The 27,727-nt window shown below is 27.2% G+C and overlaps 1 protein-coding gene across 1 annotated transcript; it reads right to left on the reverse strand.

Annotated features, from left to right (window-relative positions):
- Positions 1 to 79: 79 nt before the first annotated feature.
- On the reverse strand, positions 80 to 27,352 carry LOC136985673 (cadherin-86C-like). Its single transcript, XM_067282997.1, is given in 25 exon segments — positions 80 to 1,718; positions 3,936 to 4,040; positions 4,122 to 4,237; positions 4,321 to 4,363; positions 4,438 to 4,512; positions 4,611 to 4,682; positions 4,745 to 4,824; positions 4,905 to 5,153; positions 5,229 to 5,478; positions 5,564 to 5,634; positions 5,708 to 5,872; positions 5,942 to 6,100; positions 6,176 to 6,327; positions 6,330 to 6,375; positions 6,442 to 6,560; positions 6,637 to 6,715; positions 6,785 to 6,925; positions 6,994 to 7,131; positions 7,210 to 7,290; positions 7,387 to 7,479; positions 7,594 to 7,638; positions 7,719 to 7,864; positions 7,952 to 8,020; positions 8,110 to 8,180; positions 27,169 to 27,352. Coding segments are annotated over 24 exon segments (3,756 nt in total). The 5' UTR covers positions 8,162 to 8,180; positions 27,169 to 27,352; the 3' UTR covers positions 80 to 508.
- Between the last annotated feature and the right edge of the window lie 375 nt (positions 27,353 to 27,727).

Below are 27,727 nucleotides of genomic sequence, written 5' to 3' on the forward strand. Positions count from 1 at the left end.
AATAAGCATTGCATGAATTCCAACATAGACACACATTTGCCTAAGAAAGCGAAATTCTTGATCTTAAGTCATGAACATTTTCAATTTAAATTGTCTTTACGTGAAAATAAATATAGGAATTTTTAAGAATGTTTTAAAATTCTGATGGACGGAGAATTTTAGGATATTTTTTATGTTTATATCACAGATTTTCGAATATAGATGTTATAAAATATGTTTTTCTTTTTTTTTTAGATGGCGAAATAAATTATCATCATTCGTTGTAGCAAATTATATTTAAGTAGGAAATTGCATTGATGTGGCAGCCTTCTTTTCTCTAAATGATGGAAAATCGATGCATTTTAACCAGAAATTATCAAGTAATATTAATCTTTCCTTTTCTCTTTTCCATACTGCGTTAGAAATATCTGGCAGAGAATAGATGGATATCATTAAAATATGTACACGATTACAAAGAAATTCATAAAAATTATTTTGGAAGTAACTTTTTCCTTTAATTTTTCGATGTTCACGGTGTTGGAATGCCACCATCTTCGGATTTTAATCTTTGTGTTTGCATTCCATCATAAGCGATTGTAAATAAACTTTTCTTTTCTAACAGATTGTTCTTTTTTAATTTCAAACCACCGGGATCACGTCCGATTCCTGAATCAGAATCGTCTTCTTGACCCCAGCTACTGGCACCAGGTACTGCTCTGGTATTTTGTGAAGATATCTCGTTTTTTCTGGTTTCCTGTTTAACTTCTTGGCTTGCTTCACCCGATTTGGCGGCTTTTCTGATAGTTGCAGTTCGTGGTATAGTTTTTTCTCCAGATTGAGCTTTAGTCCGTTTTACTTGTGTTTGTCTAACATCCGATTGAATGTATTCATCCCTTTCGTAGGATGTATCAACATGATTTCTCGATTTGTTTTCGGAATTATATATATATTCTTCTTGTTGCCTACTATCCGCATCCGCAATGCGGCGGTTCCAAGACATTGAAGGTGGTTGATATGGTTCTGGTCTTCCATCGCGAGGAGGAACATCTCCATCTAGATATACGTCACTATCTCTTCGATGATATCTAGAAAATTTTAATCTATCGTGATCCCTATAATCTGAATATCTCGAAATTCTCGATGTTCTTGAAGTACCATGAATTGCAGTCTCACTAACACTACGATGTAATCCTGTACCTCTTACTCTTTCTCCATCCACGAAGTCAGTATAGTATCTTTGATCTATATCTTCTCTAGGTGGACTTCTGATGTATAGAATTTCTGTTCTTTTTGCTGCTTCGTTCCTATGGTCTGGACTCAGTTCGGTGCGATCCGAGGAATCTAATGGATAATTATCCATTCTTATCAATCTACCGTCAGTATCTCTATTTCTGGGATCTACATCCTTACGAAATATAACATACTTTCCCAGTTGCCTTCCAGAAAGGTCTTCAGGAGGCGGTTGATCGAATAGAATTTCATTATTAGGAGATATAGGACGACCTTGTCGATATATCCTTTCCATTCTTCCCTCTCGTGCCAGATGCTCCTCCAAGGTCCTCAAGTATTCCTCTTCCCTTCTTCTACTCTCAGGAGTATACAAGTGACCATTCCTTCTTGGATCAAGTAGATTTATTTCTGATCGATTGCGTTTTTCTCCTCTTTCAATGGCTGACATAGGTCGCCTCCAAAATCGGGGATAGCCTCTTTTCCAACCCAATCTCATCGCGATGCCAGATCTAAAAAGAAAATTTTAAAATTATCAAGAAAATGTTTTGCAATGTCTGTTTAATTATTAAATTCTTTTATAATTCTATTAAATTAATACAACAGTTGAATGACGTAATAAGAAATATAAAAATGGCTGCGTGAATCATTAAATATAGTGGTACATGTGTTCCAGATAAACAGGTAAATCAATAATTTACAATGATATTTTCTAAGAAACTGAACTGTATAACACATAACCTGATATGGGTAATCAATTTTGCATTGTTTACATTATCATCAATGCCCTTTCTTTGTTAAACATTTAAAGATTAAACGTGATAAATCTTTAAATTTTCATATCAAGATAAGCAGATTAAAAATTCATAAATTCAGTTTTATATTGAGTGGAATATGACCTAATATTTTTCCTTTATAAAGAAGAAAGTCTGAATTTACTTCAACTTCTTCATTAAAATTTCAACTACTTATTTTTATAAAAATGTATGTAGTACATTAAAGACGTAGAAGGTTCATTTTATTGGGTGATCCATTAAGTTGCCATTAATATAATATAGAGTATATCTCAAGTTTTTGGCTGCTATTCAATAGCAAAGTAACTTGAAAACTTATCACAGTTATCAGTCTCTATCTGAAATCATACTGTGTCAATTAGAAAGAAATTTTAAAAAGTGCTACGTAATGGATTATTAGAGGAAGAATTTTAAAATCTGAAATCTGCAAGTTTGGGGCATCCATTTTGCATCCTATCAGCTTTTTATTTATATTTTAACCCAATTAAAATACATTTGATTTAGCATAAAAATTTTAATATCGTCCATTATTTTATTAAAAAACAAAAATAATTAAGGAAGAATCTATATATTTAATCATAAAGAGTTTATCTAAAAATAAGATGAGTAATTCTAATGGAAGTAACGGTTCTGCTTTCGTTACTGTGTGCATAAATTTCGTGTATTAAAAGAATTATTCATATTTTTCTATTTATACTTGTAATTTATTTTCCCCAAAAAAACCTTATTGCATAATAGATTTAAATTAAATAACAATAAAAAGTTATTTCTATTGAACTAATTTGTATATAATCGTAATCATTTAGAGTGAATTTTAGATATAATTTAAAAGTAATTTCATTTGCTTCGAGGGTATTATTTTTATAATTGTGTTATTAACTGATTAAAGCATAATTTTTAACATAAATTTATAAATTTAAATAAAAAATAAAATATAAATTTCTTCAGAATACAACTTCCTAAATTAGAAATGAAGCCATAACAGAAAAATTGAAAAACTGAAAGTATAAAGAAAACTCAGGATAATTACTTAAAGAATGGAGTAGCTTAACAAAGAACTTTTGGAGAAGAAACTACGTAGTCAAAGAAAAAAATCTAGGAAAATATAGAGAGAACAACTAAAAGAAAATGCACAATAAAATTGATGATAAAAAACAAGAGAAGAAAGGTGTAAATAAGATTAAAGAAGATGAAGAGCAGACGAAAGACATAAATAAAACCGGAGCAAAGTGGAAGAATTTCACTTTGCTCCTGTCTTCAGATTTGAAAGTATTAAAAGGAATAGAAAAGAATTTCTTCAGCTGGAATAAAGATTGAATAGCAAGAGGACAATGATGAAGAATTAAAAATGAAGTCAAATATCTATTTCTAATGTTTCAGAAAGTATAAAAGTAGTGTAACGAATATCTAAAACTTTTAAACAAATGATATTAATTTTAAAAACTTTAAAATTTCAATCACTTACAGTCTTTAATTACAGACATGAATTAGAGAAATGATTAATGAATACTTAAGCTTATTTGGATAATAATACTATTTTTAAATAATTTTATTAAATTATCTATACAATAATTAAAACTTTTGCAGAAAAAAATGAACTCAATGTGCAACAATGAAAACTCAAGAATTAGTAAAAACTTAAGAACTTGATGATATTGAAATGAATATGAATATAATTAAAATAGTTCTAGTAATTTCTGTATAGAAAGTAATTTAATGTTAAGAATATAAGATAAAATTAATTCCAGATATATGTTGAAATTTAAATTACCACGTTTGAATAATCATCAAAATGATAATTTTTAACGTCTATGAATTATTTTAAGATGTTATAATGATTTCAAGGTGATAGAATAAATGGAAACGAATTTTGACAGATGTAAAGAAGTAGAAGAAATTATAAAAGGTGCAGTTAATCGTTTTACAAATACTGGCCTGTTACCATCTTGGTTATCTGATGTTCCATTTTCTTGATAACCCATTATAGTTTCTGCAGGAGCAACTTTACCTGCTGAACCTGATCTTGAACCTTCTTTTTTTCTATGTCAAATTTTAAAAATATATTTTTTAAATTTCTTAATCAAAAATAATATTTTTCTTCAATTTCGTAATCTTATTTACCTTCTGAACATGCAACAATAACAGCACAAGGCAAACAACGCTAAAATCAAAATGATCACCAGAACTATCAGTAACCAAAATACTGTATCAAATTGTGCTTTTCTAACCGTTTCGACCTGAAAATATATTTTTTAAAAACTTATAATTTTTAATAAATTCCAACTCATTTAACTGGATAAATTATTAAAACGTTACTCACTGTAGGACCATCAGAAAAGAGATATTGTCTTCCAAAAATGTCGCTAAAAGCAAAAATTAAATTACATAAAAGTTAATTATTAATTAATATATTAATTAAACATATCGTTCAGCTTACCTAACCATAAACTGTAATCCTGTTAAATCGATTGTTGAACTTAATGGATAAGCAACCCATGTTTTTATTAAAGATCTAAAGAAAGAATAGCCATTTTATGATATTAATAAAAGAGATGCTATTAATCATGGCAGATAATTAAAATAGATCATAATTAAGTTTTTTTAGTATACCTTTCTCTACTTGTATTATACGGTTTAATGGAATGGATATTGACGTGCGCTCCTGTCAAAGATGAAAGACCTCTAACATGAGGTCGTTACGATTATTAATGTTAAAAAAATGGATATTTTATCGGTTTATTTACCTTTCTAATTCACTTTTTCTGTCCTTATATACCTCTTCGTGTTCTGGTAAGATGAATGTTATCGTTCTGTTTAGATACTCCTGATTATAAAAAAAGTTACATATAAACTTTACATTGAAGGCAAAATATAGATTGTATTATATTTATTTTATAAAATTACCTGATTATGCACTTGAACCGCTACGGTGCTCGATCTAACGGGAACACCTTGATCATGAGCTCTAACAACTAAAGTTATTACAGGCAACACTCTCTCAGAAGGATCTTGTTGGCCATTGCTTGGGGTGAGTTTTTCTTTCAATCGAATTTCTCCAGTTTTTTCATCAATTGAAAATTTCCCCTGATAGTTACCGTTGACAATCTCATAGCGGATGTTAGAATTAGGACCAGGACTATCGGCATCTTCTGCCTTTATGAAAAATTATTCTAGTTTGTTTAATTCCAGTTTACGCTTCTTCGAAATTTAAAAAAAAATATCACCTACCGAAACTATCAATCTTTCAGTAAAACTTTTCATGTCGGGATTAAGTACTGCATTATAGCGTGGTTGAAGAAACATGGGCGCATTATCGTTAGAATCTGCCAATTTTAATAATAATTCTACGACATTTTTATTTCCTCGTCCTCTATCATCTCTAGCTTCTACTGTTAAAGTATATTCAGGAACTCTTTCACGATCCAATCCTTTCGCTGATACAAGAGTAATTATTCCAGTTTGTGGATCTAAATTTAAGCTAAAATAATAAACATAGTTTAATGACTAAGTTATAAATTGTAATAATAGAATTATATACTAATGAAGCATGTAAAGTGTCATACTTTCTAGCTATAGGACCGTTGATAGATGTGTATCTTATCTCTCCAAATTCACCCGAATCTTTGTCTGTTGCCTAATATCACAAATAACTAATTTTAATTTTAATTATAAAATTATTTAATTAAAATTAATTCCTTTTTACTCACCTCAATTTTAACTACAGTTGTACCGGGTACAGCATCTTCAGGTATAGTTGCTTCGTACTTTTCTTCTTTAAACTGCGGTATGTTATCGTTAGTATCAATGATTTTGATACGGATATCTGCTGTTGATGATAAAGGAATTGTTGATTCTGTTTCTCTTGCTACAATCTAAACATTAAAAAATAAAGCCTATTTTAAATCCTAATAATTAAAATATAAATATTAGTGTCTACTTACAGTAAAATCTAAATATTCTTTTTCATTAAGTTCGTAATCGAGTCCTGTAGGATTTTTCACTAGAAGAGCGAAAGTAACGTCATTGATTCCGGTTGAAGGCTGTACTTCGAATATCCCTCCATCACCCTCCAAGTATATTTGGAAAGTTCCATTTTTACCCTAAAAATATGAAACTTAATTAGGTATTGTTAATGATAATCAGAAACAATTATACTTGCGAATTTTCCATCATACCCTATCTTCATCTACAACTTTTGCAACTGTGGCACCTTCCCATTTTACAGCTGTTAATGGAGGACTATTCTCCTCAATATTGCCAACATATTTCGTACTCATAAATCTTGGACTGTGGTTTTCTGTATTTAAAAGCACAAGAGCAACTCTGCAGTTGATGAAGTAAGTGCCGATTGTGGTCCGGATACTACTTCACTAGCCTAAATTTAGTTAAATCGTGGTAATGATTTTACATTAATTCTTTAATACTTTCATATATAACTCACCTTAACTTCAAGTATAAGAGGGCAAACTGAAGCATATAATTGGCGTAACTCCTGCATTGGTCTGGATAAAATTATAGCTCCAGTTAATTGATTGACAGAGAAATAAGTAGAAGAACTTCCTGCAGATAGTTATCATCAATTTATAACGCTATAAATATATCATAAATTTAAAAAATAGCTTTAAAAAATTCTCACCTGGAACAATACTATAAGTTACATTACGCGACTTGCCAAAATCACCATCTTCTGCTGTAATTTTGAAAATTTGATCCCCCTAAAAATATTTACATATTAATATTTCAAATTCTAATTAATAAATATTTTTTTTAAATGTAAAAATTACCGTTTTAACGTTTTCAGAGATGGCTACAACTGGAGGTAAGTTCTTAAAAATTGGAGGAGTATCTTGAGTATCTGATACCATTACAACGATATCCAAGGTAAATACATTTCTTGTATCAACTGTTTCGTTCGTCCAAGCATTCTAAAATAGATAGAATAATTAAAAATTGCACAAAAATTAAATTATAAACAATTTATTTAAGAATTTACCTGAGCAATTACTGTTAATTTGAAAACGTTTTGACCTTCGTAATCAAGAATACGAACAACCTCTAACTCAGCTTTACTTACTCCTCTTGGACCAAAAACTGGACGTAGAAAAAAGTGTTCCGGTTCTTTATTGTCTTCCTAATTTATAAAAATATATGAAATATATTTAGCATAATTCATTTTTTATTATCGTTAATCTGATGGTAATTAATTTACCCTCAATCCAAATGTCACAGGTAATTGAGATGTATCTTTTTCTTTCACAGATATGCTACCAATTACCTTATTATTTGTACCCTAAGGGTTATAAATATAATTAATTCGAATAAATAATTAATGAAATAGATGACAATGTTATATAATTATTATATTATTCATAAATATATACATCACCTCTGGCACGGAAATTAATGGTTCGTAATCGACAAAGGGTGAAGATAACCCTACAACATCTGTTATAGTGATGTTTGAAGGACGAACAGTTGTCTAAAATATAATAAAAATTATATTTTTCATTAAAAATAATCAAAAATTCTAACGGTTTTAGCTATTTTATATAATTTACAAGGTAATAAATAATTTAAGAAAAGTCGTGCTCACATCTTGTCCATCAGTAACAAAAATGCTGATATTATAATTTTTTTCCTAAATATAGAAATTATTTTATAAATTTATAAATTTTAATATTTTATTTTTGTAATATATTAATATTAAAGTCATCTAACCGTTGGTTTTGATATAAGGATAACATCAGCTTCAGTTGCTGACACGGATTTCATTTGTACCAATTGCTTTCCTACTGAATCTAGGACTCCAAAAGTAAGAATATCGGCATCAGGATCCGAACCTTTCAGCCTATAAATTGCACTACCTGTTTATAAATAAAGAAAATTAACCGAAATAAAAATATTTTTAATAAATTGAATACACTTTTAATACATTAGGACACGCTTCTTACCTGTTTTAGTATCTCTTGGTAAAAGCAAAACCCTCATGTTATTTGATTCGAAAAATGTCGGTATTACACCTAAATATTTAATTTAACATTTGAAAACCTCATAACTTTTACAAGAGATATAAAATTTATCATTTATAAAGCGTAATTTATAACATTACCTTGAACACTTTTTTGTATAACGATGAAGATGATAACTGATAAAATCTTCATTTCTATACAATTTCACATTCTGTAAAGTTAAATTTTTAGCTTTTGTAATAATTAAATTAATTAATTGTGTTCAAAACATAATTTTAATCCAACATACTTAGTTCTAAATATTGAAAGTATTAAAATTGAGTTAAAAATGTAGGTAAAATATATGGAAAGTTAAAAAATAAAATGGAAAATAACATCTGTTCAATGGTTAATATGAAATAAAAACAGTATCAGATCAATATATCAGTATGTCTAAGCATATAAGTCACTTTCCTAGTATAAAAGGGATAAAAATTGACCTATATTATCTATTAAATTGTTACTTTCCAAGTATTATCATAACACTTTTCAGATTTAATTTCAATCAATAACATTATTTTAAAAGTGGAATTTTTCCGAGAAGTAAATAAAATTTAAAAGCATAAAGCTAAAGCAATAAACTGAGAAAAGGAAAATCGTGTTTTTTCATCATTTTCAAAGTAATAAAAGCATTTTAAGCTGTATTAACATGTTAAAAATTAATTTAATTTCAGAAATAAAAATAAATTTCTATTTACTAAATGACACGAAAAAATTCAGGAAAAATTATTTTTCTTTAATTATTTTCTTAAATTAATTTAATTTAATTCTTAATTTTTTTTATTTAGTCGTTTTAAATGCAAAATTAAGGAAATACGGGAAAGAAATTATAATTTTTTTTAAAGTTGTTCTTTAATTAGAAGCATCCAAACACGAAAGATGTATGCTGAATTTTCTTAAATGTTTACAAGAATAAGAGATTTCGTAATTAAAATAAATATTTTTTCCCTTATTTTTAAAATTTAAATATCTTGTACACGATCGATGCACACTTAACGATCGTTCAGTATCTGTGTATCGTATGAGTATCAATTGATCATCATCAACCTATATAAGCGAGCTTTGCTTAATCAATATGACTAACTTTATTATAATAACGTACATAAATATTAAACATAAATTAGTAAATTTTATTATATAGAAAAAATTTTAAAATTTCTAAACAAAATAAAATTTTCCATTAAAACTAATTGATTTAACGCATTAAAATATAAGAAAATTAAGAATAATACAGTATAAAACCTCCAGTAAATAGTAAATAGTTTCACTTAATGAGTTTGTACTGTACCACGCGATATCCTCAAAATGTTGGTGTTACTACTGGCAAAACTCTAAGCTGTGCCCTCAATATGGGTGGAAAATGGGAAACGAATCTGTACAATGATAAATATACCATATTGCCCATGATAAATGGTGAATGTTTGTTGGACTGGGTTCTAACCCGAATCCTCCAGGCAGTAGGTTATCACCTCCCATTAGGCTAATCCATAAAAATTGATATTATTGAATGTTTTGTTAACAATTTTTTATTGAAATATTATCGAGGTATAGTTTCAACTATAAATATATTTATCAACATATTTAAATTTTCATTTTTTATTCCAGAATAAAAAATTTAATATTTAAAAAGTTAAGTGCATGAATCTTCCTGTTTTTATTTTTTGTTTTACTTCTATAAATAATTTAATGCCCAAAAAATATGATTTATTTATTTAAATTGATAAAAATAATAGAATATTTATTCTGTATTTTAAAAAAAAACTACAGTACTTTATTCATTCTAGAAATTAAAGAAAACGAAGAAATGAAGGCATTTTTAAACCTCAGATTGCAAAGTAATGCACTTGTTAAATTAATTACTACTAAAATAGTGAAATATTTCATAAATTTTGTAAGTATTCGATATATAGAATGGCTGAAAAGTCGAGCATTTTGCATGAAATTCAGAATTTTTGCAAGAAAGTCGGCAATTTATGGAAGTGTATTCGGAACTTTATAATATATACATCGAACGAGAAAGAACTCATTTCGAACAATAAGACAGTAATTTATTCTACACAATGGTTAACTGAGGGCTACCCTGAATATAACGTTCAATATTCTGAACATGTTAAAAGTTCCGATTAGCCAAAATATTGTAATGGAATCTGTGCCATTTAAATGCTTTTAAAATAACAAAATTTCACTTTTAATCTTTTTGATTTACAGTTCTTCGATTACATTAACTCAAGAAAAACCTTTGATTATTCATTTTGGAAGAAAACGTAATAAATTATTCCAGATAATTTGCTTAAATCAATGAAATTTAAACAAATATATCATTTATCTTACTGATTCGAGATAAGAGAATTAAAATTTAGCACTATTAAATAAATGATTCTAAGTTAATCGAATTCATGCTCTTATCCTATATACATATTGATCAAGTTATTAGAAGGAATTAGCAAGTTGGTCTGAATAGATTTTCGTTAGTAAGAACGAAACATTGCATGCCAAATAAAGTACTGGGTTTATTGAAGATATGCGACATTAATTTTTAAAGTACAGTATTTTCGAAAATAATGACTTGATGCTATTATTTTTGAAAAGGTTTTCTGATCTTCAAATCTAAAAATTCCAGGAAAATTTAATGTATTTATAAGCTCTCAAGAAATCTTTAAACACTTTAAATAGTTTAGGAGATCCTTAAATTAACTAAAATCTTTCTAAAGATTTTAATTTATAATTTATTTAAATATTGTATCTTAGAAATTTATTTAAGCTGTTTTCTACGAATCTTTTTAAAGTTTTTTTTGGATTCAAATTCTTTAAAATCTCATTTTTAAGGAGTTTGAATCCAGGGAAACGAGTTCGAAAATATTATTGAAGGAATTAACAATTATAAATTTAAAATTTTTTTTGTGAATTTTCAGTTATTTGAAGCTTTTACTCTTCATAATTTCTAATTTTTACTCGAATTAATGGACTTATATTTATTGAGTTTAATCGATATAGAAACGTGAGAAAACTTTAGATTTAAAACGGAATTTTAATTAAAAAAACAAGATAAAAAGAAAAACAAACTTTTATAATATTAAATCCTAATTCTAAAAAAAGAAATATATATTCAATATTTTAAAAGGATTTTATAGAATTTTTAAATACTTCATTGAAACTATTCAACAGGATCGTTAATAACATAAATTAAGAGCAATTTTTTTTTTATAAAATCCAATTTCTGATTTATATATCTATAAAAGGAGAAATTTAACTTGATTTTTAATGTTTATTTTCTAAAATTTCTGAATAAATCTGAAAAAATTTTCAATAAATTATTCAAAATTTCAAATTATTAAAGAGACAAACACTACAAAAAAAATTGGAAAATTGCTGGAAATTTACATTAAAAACATTTATTAAACAATAAACAAAAAATAACCATTTCAATTTTAAAAAATTTTGAATGAAATATAAATTAAATTTTTTTAATATTTATTTTCTAATAAATTATTCATAACTTTTCTTCATTCATAGAAAATTCTTACAATGAAATATGTTTAATCACGATACAACTTTAATGTTAAAAATTATAAATTATCTCTTAAAATTTTGAATATTTTATTATTAAAAAGTATTAAATCATCGTTTAAATTTTGAATTAAATTAATAAATTTTTAATTATTTTAATTATAAAATATATTTATACATAATTTAATTAATGTTGCATCAGAACAACCAAATTAACTGCTTCATAATTGTTTTGACAGATTAAATCCTAAGTTATTTTATTAAATATTTTTAATTTACAATGTTTACTAATTAAATTTAGTCTCTTTTTAATTCAAAATTAAAATTAAATTATATAAATACATTGTTTCATCATAGAATCCTGTCAAAAACGAAGTAATTGAATGATATGTTTCTTCGAATCTTGCGGGGAAAACCGTAAAGAAAAATACGAAAAAGATTAAATTTAATCACGCAAATTTATAAAATTCAATGTAAATTTTTAATATTTTTATCCTGTATTTTATTCTTTGTTTGATAGTCAAACATCACTCAAAAATACGCGTTAAAGTACCACACCCAAATATAAGTTATCTTCATTAAAATTTACGAAAAATATAGAACAGTTAAATATGGTTTAGCATTTGCATTCTTCGGTTATATATATATAAGGTATGTTTTTTCAGTAAGTGGGTTTATATCATGATATATGAGAACTTGATAGCCTTGGAATTATAAGCAGAGTCACTTATCATTACAAATAATGACATTTGGTGAAGAATTCTTGGATGATACAGATGATAAATGAGTAATTTACTCAATAAAAACTTCCAAATTTTATATACTTTTTGTACAAAATAAACATTCAATTAATATAAAAATAAGGATAGTTTAATAGCATTAACTCCTCCAATGGAAATTCAAAGAATTATGTGAACAACAACCATAAATTCTCAATGATAAATGTATTGTTATCATATTTATACATATGCTACTGAATGGATAAATATCATATTTTAATATTTATAGTGATTAATTATAGAGTGATAACATTTAATAAAATGTCATAGCACATAATAAAAAACAGCGTTAATTCGTGATATTCTAAAAATTTCTAAGAAAATTACATTTTTTATCTTTTTATATATTTAAAATTTTCAATATTTTTATCAAGTTTTCACGAAATGTTGCGTGTTTCGTGTTAGCAAATATATAATTTTTTTGAAAGAAAAACACTTTAAAAAATATTAAATAAATTATTATATTTGAAAAATTGTTTTAAATTTAATATAAATTAATTTTAAGGAGAATCTTATAAGTAATTTAGCATAAGAAAATTGAAGAATTTCATGCGATGCGTATCTGGGATGAATGCATTCAACTGCATCTTTAGCATTTATACGTGTATATAAAGGAATATAATCGATATTAATGTGCAAAAAATTAATTATAGGAGTCATATTATATAACAAAGTGTGAATTATATCATTACAACTTTTACAATTATTTTCATTTGATGAAATAATTATGAATTTGTCGACATGTTACTTCCGTCTTCGTGTATCATTAAACATTAACGAGTATCCTTGTTTATGTTAAAGAAAAGATGCCATTGACCATTCTATCGTGCAAAAGTTTAAAAACAAAACGTTTTTTCTTTGTAAATCGTGACTATGAATGAATTCCACTAACAAGACTTCTATATTTTAATATATTTATATATTGTATACATCTATACCATTATAACTGTGATGCACCTTAATAACGTTATAACAGCTTAATTTTCTAATTAATTCGTGTTTTAAAAAATTGAAAATTTAATTTAATTACGTTACAACATGCTCTTTCAAGGTTTTCTTGCTATTTTAGGTATTCATTTATATGCTATACACATAAAAATCTACAGTGTAGACTCGCGTCAACATGTCGAAATAAAATTTTCGATTTGTATGCTCTTTATCCTTTTATTAAATTAGTTTTATGTATGAAAAAATTTTACATATGCTGTATATTGCTAATTGACACGAAATTGCCGAAAAAACTGAAACTTTTTGTTTAATAAAACGAAGTTTGTGTTTTATATTTATAAAAGTATTGTTTTATTTGTTTAGGGTTTAATGGGATACGAAAACGCAACATGTGAACCATATGCCAAAAGGAATGCTTCTCGGAAGGATTCCTTTTTTTGGAAAATTGGCACCTATTTAGTGTTAAACACTTGAAAGCTGGGAAAACTGCACGTATTTAGTAGTTTTATCCACTCGGCTACTGCTGGACGCTTTATTTATTTAAGGGGTTTATCCCTTAAACAAATAAAGTTAATAATAAGTTAATAAGAAATAAAATAATTTAAGTAAAATATTTTTAATTTTCACATTTTCCTAACCATTTTTTTTATTGTGTGTTTTTCAAATCTTGGAAGTTTTTTTTTTCATTTTCTTAATGTTGTTTCATTGAAATTAAGCATTGTTACTCTTCCTTAGAATAAGTTTTACTAGAAAAAAACTAATAAAAAAACAAAAATAGTATTAACATTTAAGATTACTCTTTATTTAAGCTATCTCTCAATAATAAATTTATAGATTTATTGTAGAATTAATTATCCGTCTGATAGACATCTTTCCCAACTGATGTAATTGTTGATGTTATAAAATAAAATTCCCAATTCTTGTTTAATTATTTTTACAGATATGATTAAATTATACATCTTTCTAATCGTTTTAAATGATAAATTATTGAGATAGTTGACTTTTCATAAATATAATTGATTTGAAATTTCTACCCTTTTGCAGTAATGATATACATCAGGAACTACTTAAAAATATTTTAAAAATCAAATAATAATTTTAAAAGTTAGTAAGAATTTTAAAACTATATTACTAATTGTAATTCAAATAATTGAACAAAATTTTATATATTTTTCTGTAAAAGATAACTATTTTATTATTTTTTAATCTCTCGCTTTAATTTTTTAAAATAACTTCTTTAAATTTTTAATTTAAACTATTTAAAAGTCTCTCCTTGTTCTTTCATTTCACGCCTTGTAAATATGTTTGGTGCCATCAAAAACATGGCACTAAATTAAAATCATGTCAAGATTTTTAATGCTATTTTCGCGCGAAGAATAGCTTTAACTTTTACATAATTTGTATAATTTAAATATTAATGAATATATATTTTCTAAAATTAGTAAACTATTAGAATACTGTCTGTGATGGTAACACAATTATAATCCCATCTGTCAAATTAATTTTTCAATACAGCAAAGGTTCTAGAATATTTTTTAAAATTATTTTTGCTCTATGGACTTTTTTAATGAGGACCATACCTACAACAGGGCAGCCGGATAGTGAGAACGGAGCTCGACATACCCGGGACAGACCACCCTCGAAAAATATATAATTTAAACTGTAATATTGTATTTGCATGTTGTAAGCATCCTGTTCATAATTCTTGCAATATGCAAGTATAAGTTTAACTCCAAATTATTAATTGTAATTCTTCTGCTTTGTTAAAAAATACAATGTTAGTATGATATGAAACACTTTACTTTTGCAAGCAAATATTTTCAAATTCATAGTTAGTAATTTGTTTACAGCAGGGATAAACAACTAAACACATTTCACGAGTTGCAATTAAAGAGCAGCATTGGCATGAACCAATGTTGTGGTAACGCCACATAATACAGCAATGTTAATGTATCACGACAATGCTACATTCTGTCACTCGGATTATTATTACTCGTACTTACTTCATAGACGTTGATACAACGTGACCTTTCTACTGAAATATTTTTTTTATCATTTTTGTAAAGGCATAGTGATGTTATGTAAGCTTTACTCTTAGAATATTCGAATGATAATATAGCCTATATGTTGCATGATTCTCACCATTAACGTTCGAGATCCCTCATATGACTCATGAGCTGCCCTTTGAACGGGGAGTCACACCGTTCAAAGAAACAGCTCCATTTCAATACTGCATTTTCATACGGTATCAACGGTACGTCACACCGTTGATACTGTATGAAAGTGCATATTTAATGAAATAATGATGCAGATAAATCTATAATTTCTTAGTTCAATGGACTTAATATTGTCATGCTGAGATGTTAATCTACTACATGAGGAAACCGAGTTTGAATTCGATCGATTCTTTATGCATTCCTCATTAATATTATCATTATGTTTTGCGTGTCAATTCTGTCCTTAATGGACATAATGAAGGATGCTCATATAGTTAAATTGGTATCTTGCATTTATAAATCAATCATCTTAATTCACAGCACTATACACTCTTAACAGTACTGAAATTAACTCAATGCAGGTACACTTATACAAACAAGTGAGGGTAGATGCCATTTTTGATATCTTCTGAAATCTCTTATTTATAAAATACGAGTTATTGTTATATATATACATAGTTTAACAAAAAAGAAACTGTAACATTATGACTTATAGAAATCAATAGGCCTATAGGTAGGCCTATAACTTACTTTCAAATATTCTATATAACCTACATCAATGATTGATAGATGAAGAAATATTACATCTTTATTTTCCTCACTCCACTCTTCTTGTTGAATATATGTATTTGTTATAAAGATCATAAATATAACAAACACACGAAACATTTATAAATACGTAAGTTAAATTAAACATTTTAAACATAGTTTCATTTTAAACATAATTAAAAGGTACAAGTGATATGCAAAATTTTAATAACCTATTTTAAAAAATATATTTTAAATTTACTACTAAAAAATTCCCAAAAATTCGATACGTTAATGCGATTTTATTCATTAATTCAGTGATCCTAAAGTCAGTGGTTTTCAACCGAAATGCTGAGTAGTGCCACAACACTTCTTACGTGTATTACTGAAAGTGCGAAAAGCCCAATAATTCTACATTTGATAAAGAAGTAAAGATGCCGAAAAAAGTTATCAAGTTGAAATGCCAATATTAGACAAAGGTTAAAAAAAACTGCCTACATTTTTAACGAGTTCTTGCATTTCCAAGAAAAAATTCGTTAAACTTTTTACTTAAGGGATTATTCTATTTTCTCACGTATATTTTAGCCTAACTTCAGATACAGTTTTAGCGATCAAGAGAGTCTTCCACCAAGACAAATCTCCAAAATTTTAGAGATTGCTTATGGAATTAAAAACATGTTAACACTACAATATATATGGAGAAGATGCACAGTCACTGCCGCAGAGCAGTAGACAGTAATTTTTCAGAATTCTACAATTTGGTGGTGACTGCTTGCATGTGATAGAGAACTATCTGCCACTACAAACCCGGCATAACAAGTTACATCCGAACCAGTGGCGTGCCGTGACATTTGATGATAGGGAAGCTGTGTTTCTGTAAGAAGCCGACTTACAGGGGCAATCAATTAATTGCGCGTCAGGGCCCGTTCGTATTCGTGTCGATAAGCCAGTAAAAACCGTATACTTCTTTAAATGTATTTTTAATAGATTACCTCTGTTATTTGTGAAGTACGTCAGATAATTATATTGAACTTTCTTATTAGATTCAATAAATTCCCTGTGCTCTCTACATGTCAATTCTTGCTTTGAGAAAAAACATATCTAAATTAATAGATGTTATATACCTATTAATCGTAATTATCTCGTTATAATTTTCAATATTTATTTTATATTGTCTACCAATGTTAAATTCTATTTCGCTTTGATTTCCAAATTGCTTCAATTTTACAAAAAAGTTGCCATTCGTCATAAATTTTATCGTCAAAATGTCGAAATTTTTTGTCGACGCATTTACATTTAATTTAGGCATTGGTCTTTCTCTTTTAATAATGTTTTCTTTTTCATTATATGGTCTTAAGCCAAAACTTTTTAAAATAAATTTTTGAATTACTAGCCACGATATAAGGGCTAAAATTAAAATTATCAGAAAAACTTACTTGGTAAAACAAAATGTGTGATGAATATACATACCTAGTACAAAAAATTCTTCAATTGTATGAATATACTTTTAAAGAAACTTTCAATTAAATATAACTTTGTGAAAAAACGTACATAAAAATAACAAAATATTCTTTACTTTTTAAATCTTAAAACAATCCACTTAGTGAAATAGCTCCCTACGGGTGGCTAATGAATGGAATCAGAGACAGTCTAAGTAGGTGTGTGCATTCCAAATCCCGAAAGTGCCGATACCGGTCAATGTCAAATGCTTCTTTTGTCGAATCACTAGTATATGTCAAAGGACGCGACAGGGTTGTTGTAGATTTTAAACATTTCTCACCATAGCTGTAAAAATCTAAATATGTTAAACTTAACAGATTGTCCATCGTTCGTTTTCTAACTAATTCGTTTTAGGACCAAGTGTTCACGGAAATTTCCAAAATTTACAACTTTTCGGTCACTCTCATTGAACTGGAAAAATTTCTGTCTTTATTACATCTAATATTATGAAGAGATCAGACCTCCCTATACTCGGCAAGAGATTGGTTCATTTAAGCTTCTGTTTAAGTAAAACTTCGGCTCTTTCATCAGGGTTTTATTTATGTTTCTATTTCCCTAATCGCTTAATTATTTAACTACTTCTGAAGTAGAAATAAGTCGAAACCGGTTACTTTGTACTCGAATATCTGTAGTCTTGGGAAAGAAGTGGAAAGAAATTTTTATGACAACCGATACATAAATCGTAAATTTAAGGAAAATAAATTCTAGAGCTTTTTTTGTACCATTGTACGTCTTATTCATTAAATTTAGTTGTAAATGATGCTGCCAAAGTAACAGTTAATTTTTTAACACTGTACTAGAATTGTACACCTTTTTTCTGCATCCCCTTACAGATGGGACATATTAAATCGTAATATCACCAGTTTAACATTGAAATCCGTAAGTAATATAAGATGGGAGAGCAGAATAAACCCCGAATAAATATATCAAATATTTTAATGGATTTTTTTAAACTCCTGTCGACTATACAGAACTATCATGAAAACATGCCAGTAAATTCCTATCGGTTGGGTTAAGTTATAAATGTAGTCTAGGGTGGGCAACCTTTTTTATAACATGGGCCAGAATAAATTTTACGTTTCTTCCGTGGGCCGTAGTAGTCAATTGATGCCTTCTTGTGACTTGTAATTTTTTTAGTCTGCAAATATGAAATAAATAAATAAAACGTTAATTACTACATTTATTTCTCTTGTCGTTTTCGAAAATTACAAAGAATTGGAAAAATAACTATTAAATTTAATAATCTATTAAAGATCTCGCGGGCCGGATAGAAACTTTTCGCGAGCCGTAGCTGGCCCGCCATTGATCTAGTCAACTCATGATTCACATAATCGGGCGAGGGCGGCCGAATATCTAGCAGGCAGGCTGCTAACAGCCCACAACCGGTCCGGGATATAAAATTAGATGCTTTATGCGTGTGTTGCTTCTACCAGCTAAACCGGGTGAGGTTGGTGCTCTGTAAACTGCATGTGCCAATGCGTATATAATCTGGCTGATTGGAAACTGACCCGGTTTCGACACTCCTTCCGCCACCGAATTATTCGAATATACAATAGCAATCTTATCGTTTTTTTCACATGTAGTATAGAAATTTTTAAAAAGATACATAATGCAGTTATAATAAAATATTAATTTTAATTAATGCAAAGTACGTTAAAATATGAAAATTTATATTTTATAAAATACAAGGGAAGGTCATTGAAAGGTAGAATCAGCGCTTCCATTGCTTCCAATGACGGCACGCCACTGATCCGAACCAGTGTTAACATTGTATCAGGGCGATTAAATAATCTTACACTCCCATAACAGCTGTATTATACTCTCGGGGATACATGCACCCCAAACCACAGTATTAATTATATAATCTAAAAATATAATTCTATAAATTAAATTTTACATCCTAATATAATCATAAAAAATAAATATAATTATTTACAGAGAGTGAAAATAATATTATTAAAAAAAACAAATTAATTTTGATAATAAAACAAATATATTTTCATATCTGTAATAGAGCATTTTTCTATTGATCAAGTAGAAAATGTGATAATTGAAGTGACAACTTCGACTGTTCCAATTCATTTTCCATTTAGAAATGTACTTTATTAGTGAACAGCTATAAAATTCTCTGAAGGAAAAAAAAAATGGAATGAAAGATTGTTGAACTCATTTCAATTATCATTTTTCTGTTTTTTTTTCTATTTTCGTTATCCAAATGAATTAGAAAAATCGAATTGTCATTTCAATTATTATCTTACGAATGTGATTAAGGTATGAAAGAATTCTCATGCTTTTCACATGATTAGAAGTTCTTTCATAGAACACTTTTCACGCTTTTAACAAGTTAACGAGGTCATCCAATAGTTATTTTATTTCAGTTTTTCAAAAGAATGTTAAAAACATTTTTAAATAAATTTTAAAAATATGTTTAAAATATATATTTTCATGTTTTGAGCCTATATAAAATTCATTTAATAGATATCTAACGTGCTTAATTTATATATTTAACGTTATTTAAAATAGATAAGAGATGTACCCAATATATTTACATGTTTTTTATACATTTTACATGATTCTTACTATAAATAATTATATAAAGTAAATACTTTATTGTAGATATTTCCCTGCTCATTATATTATTTAATTATTAATATAAATCAAATATAAATTTCATTATCATCAATCCAACTTTATTAAGAATTTTTTATAATTTTTTAATTATTTTTAGTAAAAAAATTAGATGAGAAGTTACTTGTAAGTAGATTGATTAATAAAATAACTCTAGATTATAGACCATTTATGGGATGATGGATGGGCAGTCATTGTAAACACACTATTCCACTGTTCCTGCGAGATGTGTTAATAATGATTTCATTTAAAAAGTTTAAGTAAATTAAATTTTATAGTTTAAAAATTGTAAAAAATTAATTATTTCGATTTTAAATTCGTTATAATTTAGTAGAATTATTCAGCAGAATCATGGCAGAATCATTTTATTATGTCACAAAAGAACAGCATTGCTTAATGCTGTTTTTCTGTGACTTAATAAAATGATTCTCCCATGTGGCATATGGTATAAACTTTGGTGAGGTATATGATGTAAAACTTTCAATCTAATCATGTGATGTAAACATTCAGCACGTGTAGAACTGTTAAGTTCTGCAACGTTTACATCATACTCATATGATATAGCATAGTCACATGGTATATGAACTCGTATAAACTGAATAATTTACCTTGTGACTATGCAGTCGATATCGAACTGTTTTAAACGACGATCTAACGATTTTGTCACTTACTTATTCATATAATTTTATGATTTAATAAAATTAAAGTATAGTAACTTTTAAAAGTATCTGCTCTTTATCTGCCAAAACAGAATAATTATAACAGAATAATTACACTTAATTTTCAATATACATTTTAAAAAATCTCCCAAATTATCATCAACAGTAATTAAAGAAAAAAGTATTAAAGATAATTTTCAACAATTTGTTTTAACTTCAATCCTCATCTTAACTTAGAGTCTTTATTCTAGATTATTATAAAGTAAATTTTCTTTTTATTAAACTAATGTTGTAGTTATAAAATGTTGATAAAATGTATTTTTAACTATAATATAACAATGATTAAAAAATATTAAATGTGGACACGTCAAATTATAAAATTTCTATAATAAAAATTTGCAATTTAGGTACAAATATATGGTTTAATCATACGAATAAAACTAATAATTTTCTAAAATATGCTGTACAGTCACTACTAATTTGAGGTGGAGAGCATATATTTTAAAATTAAATAAATTAAAAATATGATTAAAAATTGCAGCAATTACAACAATTATTATGTGTGAAAATGTCACAATAAATAATTGTTCGTTTAATTTTAAAATTTTAATCGAAACAATATCAAATTTATGTATCAATTAAAATCGTCCAAATATACTTTTTAATTATAGGTTATAAGTTATATTTTTAAAAAATTATTCATTTACTTGTTGCAAAAATAAAATATTCAGTTGAAGTTTTGCTAAAATATAGGCCTACTGGTATGAATCACACACCCAGTCTTTGTTATTATTTATCGGATCGAATTAATCTAAAATTGACGAAAACATTGAGTTTTGGCTTGGTTTATTTGGTTACAACAACGTGACAGATCTGCTAGGGGATGATTCCCGGGAGGACTTTTGTGAGAAACTTGCCCCTATTTAAGTGTTACAAACGTGAAGAAAACCTGTAAACTCCACGTTGGCGAGACACGAACCCACAACCAACTTCCACTGTTCAGTAGTTTAATCCACTCAGCCACTGGTGAGCGGAAAAATTGGTTAAAGTAATTAAAAGTATTATTTTATAGAAAGAACAAATATTTTAAAATGTCTAACTATATATTAACTATATATATTTACATTGAACAATAATTAAAATGAAAACTAAGACTAAAATTTAACTAAAAAATAATTTTATAAAAAGTTCGTTGCGATATATAGTATGACCAAAAAGTCGCTTGCCAAATTGGGAAAGAGAACATATTGCTTATTACAGATGAGAGAGACTGTTAATGACTTTAATGACTTGCAGTCTGTGTGACGATCAGGTTACGACTAGTGTAAGTATGTAGTGTTGTACGCCGCTGTACCTATCGACGCTCAAGTTCAAAATATCTGCACAATCAAATATAATATCGTACGCGACACAGAACTTCACTGCTGCAAGAGTCGTACGTAGAATGTCGTGAAGAACGGCACCAAATCTGTGTTTAAATCCGTTGACGGAGGCGGGTGGTATCTGGAAGACTTGTTGCTCCACGTCACCCCACGGAAAGAAATCCCCAGCGGTTAAGCCGGCGTACGTAAAGGTGACGAAGACTGGCCACCGCGACCAATCCCTCGTCTTGGAAACATTACATTAATTAAGTCCCTCCCGAACGGATAAGGCAGTGTATGCTATCGCACCATCCTTCTGGAATCACCATCCATCTGGAATCAAAGTTCCTATCGTTCACTCAGAGGAAAGTCATCTAAGAAATCCAGCACGGCAATATCCAGCATGTTCCGGTATGTGTGTTGGTTCACATTATTTTCGTAGAAGTAAGGACCACCAATAGTGTTCCCAGAATACGTTACACCCATGTAGCAAAATACTTTTTGGCCTTACTATATTTAAGAAAAATTTTAAAGTAAAAAGATTTTAACGGCGATTGGCTGAAATATAAGATTATCTCTACGATAATTGGTTGAAATTGAAATAAATAACAATAATATTTTGGATTTTAAATATACTATTTATGTTCTCTGGAATTTTGTCTACATTTTAGAGATTTTATTTAATTTTTTGCCAAGAATTTCGTTTTAATGTATTGAGGATATTAATTATATTATTATATTAAGGATATTAATTAAACCAGTAAAAACTTTAAAGACAAAAATAAAATATTATAACGATTTATTCGAGATAGAATCTTGAAAAAATCTTAAATTTTTAAACTTCTTACAATTTTGGTCATTTAAAAGTATTGTAAATTACTTCTCAATTTCTACACATCAATAATAAGTATTTTTTCTCTTGATTTAGAATTAATGCAAATTTATTTTTATATTTATTCTTAGTTTCAAAATTTTATCATTTAAGAAAAACATTTCAGAATCTTAAAATTGTAGAAATTGAATAGAAAATATCAACATCTGTGATATCTAATGAGACACAGAACAGATTTTCTCTCCATAAAAAATAAGCACAGATAATAGAGGATAAAAAATTGTTTAAACAATTTTTCTATTTTAATAAAATTTAGAAAAGTTTAATACAATAAAACCTGACTAAAACAAAACGTGATTGGTATCGCTCGGATATTTTCCGTTTTATACAGTGTTACGTTTTTTATCAGTATAGGGAAAAACAGTTTTAAAAAAAATGTTACAACTCCAAAACATTTAGAACTGCTTCTCCACTGTGTTTTGTTTCAAAGACGTTAAAACAACAAAATGTGTTCGAGATGCACAGAGGAAAAATCACTAATATAATAATACTTTGTATCCACATCGTCACAATGTCGGGCTGCAATTTTTAATCATATTTTTAATTTATTTAAATTAAAATATATGCTATCCACCTCAAATTAGTAGTGGCTTGCCCCTGTACATCATACTTTTCCTTTAACAATAGAGTCGTGCCGGTCATCTAACACCTTTTGGGGAAAATTTTTGAATTGAAATATTGTGACTTCTAGTTTAAATTGGAAGTTCGTATATAGTTAATCGGGGCCTCCTGCCTCTAATTCTTTTAATATCTGGTCTTGGTTTTCATGACTGTATTCAAAAAGTCATCCGTTTTCGCGTTAGATAAGTTACTGATTTCTAATAGTATTTTACGTTGTAAATCTCTCCGTACCGAGATTTATTTTCTGTTCAGGCAGTTTTCTGTTTTGTAGAGAATCCATTTTAGACAGGGTTTACTGCATTTGACCATTAACGAGCTATTACTTTAAGTAAATTTATAAATGAGGAAGCTTGAAATTACTACTTTCGATGATAAAACGGTCAATTATACGGAGATAAGTCTTGAAAATAATGCTAAAACTATCTCTTTTATTCCATAAAGTTTATCTTTTCGATATCCTTCAACATTTAATACATAAAATGAATTACGTTTACATCTCGTTTTATGCAAAAACAGACATAAATTGTATCGTTCTTACTGATATTTGTATTCTTAATTTACCACTTCGGTGTATTAATTATGCAATAAAACAATTTTAATATTAATTAAATAGAAATATTATAGAAAAACACTTTATGTATTATAAAAAATACTAAAATGAAATCTATAAAACGTATGAATATAAATAAAAATTATATAGAAAAATGTTTCCAATGAAAATATGAATCGATTAACAATAACCAATAACATAATTGTTCAAGGAAATAAAAATTGTTGTTTGGAATCAAATGTAAAATGAATATTTAATGAGGAAAATGAATACTTTATTACATAAAACTAAACAGGAAATAATCATAAATATTGATATTCGTTAATAATTAAAAAAGTAGTTCTTAGAGATGGACAATTTTTCTAGCGTAACAGGTAACACGCTAAACTGGTTACGTTCTATCAAATTTATAATAACTATAATCACTAGAAATACAATTATATGAAGCCTATAATATATAATTACAAATCAGTTGGCTATTTACGTAAATAATCATATCAGTTAAGCAAATAATGAATTGCATAGGTAAGATGGCCAAAAAATTAGTTAGCCATTGTAAAGACTAATTTATGTCTTAATTTTATAATTCATTATTTATAAACATGCAAAAATTGATGAATTGCATGCAAATAATACGGTTATCTGTTCTTTGGGCCACACCTGTATAAATCATTCCTCAATAAACATTCGTGTTTATTGATCAGTGATTTAATTCATGATCTTCATTCTGAAAATATTTGTGAATTATTTTTATATTTTTATTTAATCAGGACGAATATATAAAAGGTTTATTTTAGAATAATTATGCTTTTATTAATGATTATGCGTGCAGAGATCAATGATACCTCTCTACTTATTTTCGAAAAGAGCTTCAAATTTATTGCTTATGTATTATTTTTTTGTAGATTATATTTATAAAAATAACTATAAAAAGTAATAGGAAAGTTTCTAAAAAGGTTATACATTAATAATTATAATTCCATTTTTAATAAACAGCAAAAAAACCTGAAAAGTACTATAAATTATATGGTACAGAATAGATATTTTGAGGATTTTTAATTTATGTTTTGAAAGTTAATAATATATTTTACTTTTTTAAAAACCTATTTAAAAAAAAAGTACTTTCTATTCTACTATTCTACTTTTTAATTGATTTCAGAAATCCATCGTTAAGCGAACTTTAATGTTCTGTAGACTTCAGTATTATAAAATGAGATTACGTTCACAGATATCGACCTAACTTACATAACTGATTACTTAGTTAATTTACTAGTTCTCATTTTATGTAATTTACTAGTTACTTTTACATTAAAACAGTTAACCAAGTTAAGTAAACTTATACTGAATTCTTTTAACCCATTAAACTAGTATAATTATAGATTAATATTACAATTCGTAGATCGAATTCGTGTCTAAATACCGTTCACGAAATGCCCTCGTTCTTTCGTAACAGGTGTGGATTTTCTCGTTCATATATACCAAAACCAGCATCAATACGACTTATTTAGTAAGAATTATCACGCTTTTTATACATAAATCAGATATTCTGATAAAACGTTAACCTAGAAAAAAATATTGCGTCAAATTTTATTATTACACAGACTCATTAAGCTTGCAATTGTAAATTTTGTGATACAGCATGCTCTGAACTTTGTATTGCAATAAATTTCCGCTTTACAATCGCTCGCTTTTACGACTAAACGAATTTTATATTATGGAAATATGAAATGCCATGTTTATGTACCATTTTTAGGCATTTTGGGCCGATTTTAAATATTTTAAAGTTTACTTCCGTGAACATAACCTTAGTTTACGACACTAAACCTATAGTTACTTCGAACTCGATTTAAAATCGAAATTTAACGTAATTTATTACAGTAATAATATTATTTTTGCTGCAATTTATCTCTAATAATATATACAATATTACAGATATATTGCTGTATGTACTGTACTTTCCATAATTATGTTAATACATTTCAAATTAACTAGTATTAAACATTTTATTACTATGAATATCTTACTTATAACGTTATATTTTAAATAAAATTACAATAGTATCTGCAATGTATGGAGCATATATTATATATTTCAACATATTCAACAGTAGTAGTCACATGTTTTCAATGAAGAAACAGATAAATAAATAAATATTTGAAGATATTTTGAAAAATTAAAAAGGTATCATTGATTTTCGTATAGATAATGACTAGTAAAAGCAGCCAAGTGTTCGAAACCAAACGTTCCAATTACACTATTATCATAATTCAACCTCGCACGAGGCCAACGAACTACAAGTCGATACCAGACTCTGGTCATTTATTATTATTATTATTATTATTATTATTATGTATTTAATATATTTTATAGTGTAAAATATTTGTTGTTTTTAGAAATATAATAATAATTAAATATAAAATTATATGTATAAACACGATATACATTAACTAATTTATAGTACTGTAAATAATTTATATTATTTGAAAGATATTTATGTACTTTTCCGTTTGATATTTTGGTAAGAAGTCAAAGATCATATGTAAAAAGGTAGTAAATTACAAATTTCTTTTTAAAATTTTTGTAAAGAACAATGTAAGAAAATATAGTAAATTATAATTTTCTAATTTTACAGTTTTAAGTAAGAGACAATACATGAAATTGCTGTATAAACTACAAATTTCCATCTGAAATTTGTAATTAAAGAAAATTTACGAAAATACAGTAAATTGCAAATTTTTAATTAAAAATTTTAGTAACTGACAATGTACGATGACGTAACAAATTACAAATTCCCGTTTAAAACTTTAAGTAAAAGACAATTTTTGAAAATGTAATAAATTAAAAATGACCACTTGAAATCTACAGTGAAGGACAATGTACGGAAATGTAGGATATTATAAATTCTCGTTATGAAATTTTTAGTAAACGACAGTGTGCGAGGTTAGAAATTTCCATTTAAAAATTGACTTACCTTTCAACTGTGCTCTTGAGAACTGGAGAACATAAACAGAATCTTTTAGAACCTTATCCTTAAACAGATCAGATGTTGTGTGTTAGTTAAACCGCATTGGAATTACATGTTATTCATGGAATCTATAAAATATCACTATAATACGCATGCGCATCTGTAACTGTAGCAGGAGATTACCTTAATGGAAAAGCCCATTTCTTGTTTCAATACGGAAACTTTTTCGAGAAAATTAAGATTTAACCGTTATAGAAAGTAATATGTTTAATGTTTTCTTAAAAAAGTCATTAATAAATGTATAGTTTCCTCTAAAACTAATTTTTTTAATGTATACTAAGGATTAAGAGGTGCTTACGATATATAAATTCAAAAATTGAATATTTGTTAATTAAAAATCACTTTAAAAACAAATTTTTCTTCAACAAATTTGTTCAATGCTGATAACAACAGTTACCATGGAGATGCATACGACACACACCCTCACGTGACACAATTGATTCATTTGTTTTCTACGATGTCATTTCCTGTTAAGTGTTTTTTATGATTAATTAAAGATTTTGTA

This window comes from Centruroides vittatus, unplaced genomic scaffold (genome assembly GCF_030686945.1).
Source record: "Centruroides vittatus isolate TY-2023 unplaced genomic scaffold, ASM3068694v2 contig_975, whole genome shotgun sequence".
Taxonomy (NCBI): Eukaryota; Metazoa; Arthropoda; class Arachnida; order Scorpiones; family Buthidae; genus Centruroides; species Centruroides vittatus.